At 33.5% G+C, this 6,169-nt stretch overlaps 1 protein-coding gene across 1 annotated transcript; it reads right to left on the reverse strand.

Annotated features, from left to right (window-relative positions):
• Positions 1–3,614: 3,614 nt before the first annotated feature.
• LOC103446186 (gibberellin 2-beta-dioxygenase-like) lies at positions 3,615–5,628 on the reverse strand. Its single transcript, XM_008385257.4, has 3 exons — positions 5,079–5,628; positions 4,528–4,876; positions 3,615–4,168 (listed from the first exon to the last, which is right to left on the reverse strand). The coding sequence occupies exons 1-3, from the start codon at positions 5,483–5,485 to the stop codon at positions 3,896–3,898; spliced, it is 1,029 nt and encodes a 342-aa protein (XP_008383479.3). The 5' UTR covers positions 5,486–5,628; the 3' UTR covers positions 3,615–3,895.
• Between the last annotated feature and the right edge of the window lie 541 nt (positions 5,629–6,169).

Here is a 6,169-nt window from a genome sequence, read left to right on the forward strand (position 1 = left end):
GCCATTGAATAATTTACTTCAAACTTTCTAAGGTCAGTTTTGAATATAAAAGTAAGCTCAATTATATGGGTTCTAAAGGCCAGATCGATGTCGATCTCCCTGTAACTACTTTTTTTTTTCTTTTCAATCAACTATCAATCCCTTTACTTGTTCAGTTTTTACCCCAAATGCTGGAAGAAGTGGATCTTTCAACATATTAATGTTATCCACTGTTTTGGCTGACTACAAATAGCATCGAACTTTCAAAAAGTGACCCAAACATGTTATGTGTTTAACTTTTGGAGTTTCCCTCAAATGTGTAGTAGCGAGCTATGAAGTTTTTAAGGTCAGTCGTTCTTAAGTGTATGAATAACATGATAGCCAACTTATTCTGGTCACTTTTGTTCATAGTTAAGGTAAGCCCATGCACGAGTTGTTTAAAATATTGATCTCGCCGCGGTAGCTACCGACGTTAACAAAATCCCTAGCTCGATATATTTGCTTTGAAATGGGATATGATATGAATTGTACCATGTCTGTCATAAGAAAATGTGAGAGAAATTAAATAATTCTATTCTAGTACCAAAACGTTTTATACTTCTGAATTTTTTAAGACCATTGTATTTCTATAGTTTAATGACACAAAATTAAGGTTTCATCATAAAATTAAGGGACAATTTTGATGCGGTCCCTAACTATCAATATTCTTTGACTAAAACCTTTGTATTTTTTAGTTTTTTATTAAAGTTCCTGAGATTAATGTAATAACGTATTTTTATGTAGGTTATTTTATTTTTAAACTAAAAATAAAATTTGTAGTTATTTATATTAATGAGATTCTAAATAAAAACTCATAATTTATGGGATTAAAATATTAAAGATAAATTATACTCTCCAATATATTATGTGTATATATGGGTATGTTCATAAAAAAACTAACCAAAACATTATTGTACCAAAACATGGGTACATTTTTCAAAAACACAAAAAAAGAAGAAGATATTAGGCTTAATAATTATTAAGCATTTCTTCTATTAAACTTGACATGGATACATTCTTAAATCAACGAAATAGAATGTATCCATATAAGTTAAAAAAATGGATTAGAGAAAAGATTGAATGAATTTTATATGAAAAATGGATACATTTTATATTAAAAAAGGGTACATTTTTCATATAACAAATTGGTATATTTAAGAATGGGTACCAATCATTCTTTTATAAAAATTTAATGGGTACAAACTTATTCTGATTTTATTTTTTATATTTTGGAAATGTTTGAATTGAAATTAATAGGAGTTTAATAAGGGTGTGAGTATTAAAACTCTAAATCAATTACTAATTTTTATTATAAAAGTTATGTAACTGACATATAATTCATTAATATATTAATGTTAGGGACTTTGATCAAAATCTAAAAACTAATAACTTCTTAGTCAATGAACATTAGAAACTAAGGACCGGATACTAATTTTTCCTAAAATTAATTAGCTTCTACAAAAAAAAAAAATTATAAAATTAATTGGCAATATGGAGAGTAGTCTAATTTTTTATAAGTTCATGCAAGGTCTATCCTCCCATCAATGTGAGATTTATTCTCAACATGCCCCCTCACGTGTGTGGTGGATTTTCAAGCGGACAACATAAATGGGCGACATGGAGTACGTGTGGCCGTTGATCTTCATACATGGTACAACCTACTATGTTATCATAAAAAAGTTAAGGTTCTACCTTCAAATTAATTGACAACATGAGAAGTAGCCCAATTCTTAATAAGCTCATGCAAAATCATTTCTTCTATCAACATGAAATTCATTTTTAACAATTAAGCTGAGAAAATAATGTGGTGACCTCTCAAGCAGACCAAGGAACGGATCAGAATATTGGTAGACCATGGACAAATGAGAAGTCTAAGTTACAACAGGAAACCATTACTTTTTGCGTCCAAATGACTAGATCTGAGTCACATCATGAATATATAGTTGTGAATGGGTCTTGAAATTAAGTAATTGCTTATCTATCTCATAAACTACTATATATAAATACTATAATTTTTAATGGCGAAAATCGATTTATTTGACCAAAATATTTTCGGAAAATGACACTGTCCCGTTGAAGGTTCCTCTCTATATTAAAGTTGACAAAACTAAACAATATGATTCTAAAAAAGTATTTGAAGGCTCAAAATATATTGCACACACGTGCATTTCTTTTGATCAAAACTAAAAACTAATATATCTAAGTTGGTACACCGTCTGTATTTGGAACATAGTATGCTATGTTTGTAATACAAGTGAAAGGACACTAAAATTATATTCACTATTCACTTATATTATGTCATATGATGTACATGCTTGTATTCCAGATGCATAGAAAAATCTCTCGGCTCATTAAACTTGAAACTCATAAAGAATAGAAAAATAAATTATTATTAGCATTTTGCGACAGTTATTGTGTAATCTTCAAAATACAATTTCTCACGTATTATTTCACAAAATAGATATATATATATATATATATATATATATATTATGCTTTTTTTAAGTGTTTTGAGAATATAGCCACGACAAATGTCTCAGTAGAAAAGTGCGAAAATCAACTACTTAAAGGGAAAAATGAGAGGTTCTGGGTTCGATACTTTGTAAACTGTGAATTTACTTGATCGTAGTTACAACTAGAGTGTAATTCCCAATTGGCCACCTCCGGATTTGGAAGAGTTAGATTGTCCCCCTTAAAAGAAAAGAAAAAAGAAATATAGTGGCATTGAAATGAACATAATATAATTAAAAAGGGTATTTTATAAGTTGTAGGCCATATATGAAGAATCCGGAAGCATAAACGGGACGGCAACATAATTTTATGTTTGGGGGGCCAAAACTAAAACACAATAAGGTGATGGAATTGTAGAATATTTCTCCTTTAGATGGCCACTTCTCGTCTGCGAGTAGTTTTGCCTCAGAATCATTCAATGTTTACGTGGTTTATTAAAATAAATGATTTGAGCACGTAACATTATTTTATCAAAATAAAAAATAATTCCACTAAAACCAATAATTAATTGGTAAAGATGACACTCATGAACACTTTCTTTTACAGTTTATATACCTAAAAAAACTTAGATAACACGATGACGATATACAAGCATGTTTGAAAAATAAAGCGGTTTTTTTTCTTTCTAAAATGGAGAAAGATTAGGCGATACTATTTATTCGGCAATAGTTGTGTGTGAGACACTTACCATCCCTTGAATGGATGAGATTCATTACACCCATAATCTGGAACGTAGATCACTAATGATAAGTATAACTATTTGCGCCAACTGAAGCTAAAGCATCTGCAACTTGATTTTGAAAAAAGCAGTTTATAACAACTATTAGCATTTCATTTTTAGCATGTTTTTGTACATTTAGTTTGATTGGTTTGACTCACATGAATTAGATACCTAATTGTGAATTGTGACACAGCGAGTGGACTATGTAAATAACTTTTGTAAATATCATATTGTTCGTCGAAATTTTTTTTTGTTGATTATTGAAAATACGTTTCTTCTTATCCAGAAAATGAATAATTCAAATTCAGAATATGTTCAACAAAATAGGGACAAATATTAATAGCTAACCGGTAAGTCTGACACATGCAACACAACTATTTTAAGTTTATACATGGAAACCAAATGGATTGTTCTGAACAAGAAGACATGAAGATGATAAACTCGCAGAAGCTTGGTGGTTGTTACATCCAAACAAAGAACCAAAGGCAAAAAAAAAAGAAGTTAAAAAGGAGAGGAAACAGAAGAAAAAATACAATAAAAGAAGATGATCGATCCATCTATGGAAAAAACACGAGCAAATTGGAGTAAACTTTTTCACACCTATTCTGAGCTTTTGACAAAAGCCCTAATACATATTGGTTTTTACTAAAATTGGGAATTGGACAGCATCACAGCAGCAGACTTCTCAAATGGTCCTAGCCTATTATCGGCCAGCCTTGACCTGTTCGCAGACTTTTTGAATTCACTCCACGTGAACTCCTTGTACAAGCTTTCTTCTCCTTCTGCCATTAGAGACGGCAGAGGTGCTATCTTCTCACTCAAAGGTGGCCCTCCAAAGTAGATCATTGAAACCCTTGAACTTTGTGTGTCAGCCAAAACCCTATGTTTCACGCTCTTAAACCGCCCGTTAGTCATCACCTGCATCAAAATCCCACTCCCAAGTTAGCAAAAACAGTAAGTTTATTTTACTTTTACTGCAAACACATCCTAATATTTTTTATCACCCTCCAAAAAACAAGACGAGGTGGAAGTTAAGTTTTAAGGTTAATCACCATTGTTTTATCACCTCCAATACAAAAGAGGAAGAGATGGTTATGGGATGTTGTAACATGTTGTGAGAGTGTGTTATGGAAGAAAAATGAAGAGGCAATGCAAGTTGCCTGCTAGAAGACTAGAAGTCAGGTTTTGACCTAATATTCCAAAGCAATTGATTGATTGACTGATAAAAAAAAGTGACAAAAAATCATAAAATAGGTAAGTATCATAAAAATGGCTACCTGCAAGCAATCACCAACATTGATGAAAAAGGCAGTCTGATCAGGTGCGACTGTAACCCAAGTCCCATCCTTGAGACTGATCTGCAGGCCTGATGTGTTGTTGGATTTCAGGACAGAAATGATCTGTGGGTCTGTGTGCTCCCCAAACCCTATCAAACTTCGTCCACTCAAAGCGTGAAGCTCTGGGCATGGCGGATAGTAGTTTAGCCTGAAACATGAGTCACTCTTCTCATCTTTCAAAAGCTTGCTCAGCACATTCCTTTGATCAATCCCCAGCCCATCAGCCACCATTTCCAGCACTTCAAAAGTCATGTTCTTCACTGCTGTAATATAATCTTCCACTGCGTCACTGAAAAAGAACAAGTAAATTAGTTAATTTAGAATAACGAATTTGAAACGAGCGCAGGAGACCAAAAGATGAGCGTTACTATACTGGGTTTATATTTTTGTTTCTTCGTAACGCAGACGATTTCCAGCATCGCTTGTAAAAAAAATGAAAATAAATAAAAACAGAGAAGAACAGAGTTCTCTGTTTTTTGCAAAATTTTTACCGGAAAATTTCAGGGTTTTCCTTGAAAATGGGGAGGGACTTATGAGAGATGATATCAAGATTGGTGCTGAGGAGGATGTATTCCATCCAACCCACGTCGCCGTTTAGACCGATTCTCTTGCTTCTGTAGCCGAAAGGGTCGGCGGGGGCTGCCTGGTCCTTCTCCGACTGGGGCAGGTTGAAAAATTTGAGAGCTTGGGCTTCCAGTGTAGTCATGAAGTCCAATGGGACTCCATGGTTGATCACCTTAAACATGCCGTGCTCCTCACAAGCCCTGACTATGCGGTGCTTTGCGTCGGGGCTCGAGAGGTCGACGACTGGGATGCCGGCGAACAAGCTGGTGGGCTTGCATGTTTTGATTAGGTCAGAAAAATGGTCCAATTTAGCTGTTCGTGACAGAACCACCATAGCTAATAGATATGTATTTTTAGACAGAGAAAGAGATAGAGAGAGGGGGAGAGAGAGGTAGAAATGGTTTATAAGCTTTCAGAGGAGTTTGCGTTGGGTGAGAATGTGGACGAGGAGGAGGGTGATGGGGGTTTAAATGGGGGAGAGGAAGGTGTGAGGGTTTGCTTATGCATGAGTCAGGGGTACAGAGGCGTTAGCAACTTCCAGTCTTGCAAAGGCCCTTAGGGCAACTCACTATTGAATTCTCCCGTGAACAATAACTACCTTTTGTATTTTCACCTTAAACTGAATAGCATGGCAATAGGTAATAAAATATTAGTATTTTTTATTTTATAAAATAATAATAAATAATTTTATTTCAAATTTCCGGTATGATTTTTAATCGGTCTCGTTATACCACGTTTCATTAAATAAGAAATTACAATCCAAAGTATTTGAGAAAATAGAAAATTAATGTAAGATGGAAGATAATGATAAGATATTTATAAAAAAATTAAATTTTTTTTTAATTTTTAAATTTTTTTTATTAATTGTTTACATTGTTTTTTTTTAATTTTAATTTTTATTGCTTTTTTACATTTTTTTATTAATTTTTTAATGTGGCTGACGTCACTTGTGGTCACAAGCTCTCGGGCACCAATTCGAGCCGAGCCTCTCACTCAGGCCTCCCCCGAACCGCATGGG

Source organism: Malus domestica, chromosome 10 (assembly GCF_042453785.1).
Source record: "Malus domestica chromosome 10, GDT2T_hap1".
NCBI lineage: Eukaryota > Viridiplantae > Streptophyta > Magnoliopsida > Rosales > Rosaceae > Malus > Malus domestica.

Excerpts from the sequence above, each read along its gene's own strand:
- LOC103446186 (XM_008385257.4), bottom strand. The coding sequence starts at position 5,485 with ATGGTGGTTCTGTCACGAACAGCTAAATTGGACCATTTTTCTGACCTA. Across the intron at positions 4,877-5,078 it reads GAAAACCCTGAAATTTTCCG|TGACGCAGTGGAAGATTATA; the intron begins GTAAAAATTTTG and ends GTTCTTTTTCAG. Across the intron at positions 4,169-4,527 it reads ATGTTGGTGATTGCTTGCAG|GTGATGACTAACGGGCGGTT; the intron begins GTAGCCATTTTT and ends ATTTTGATGCAG.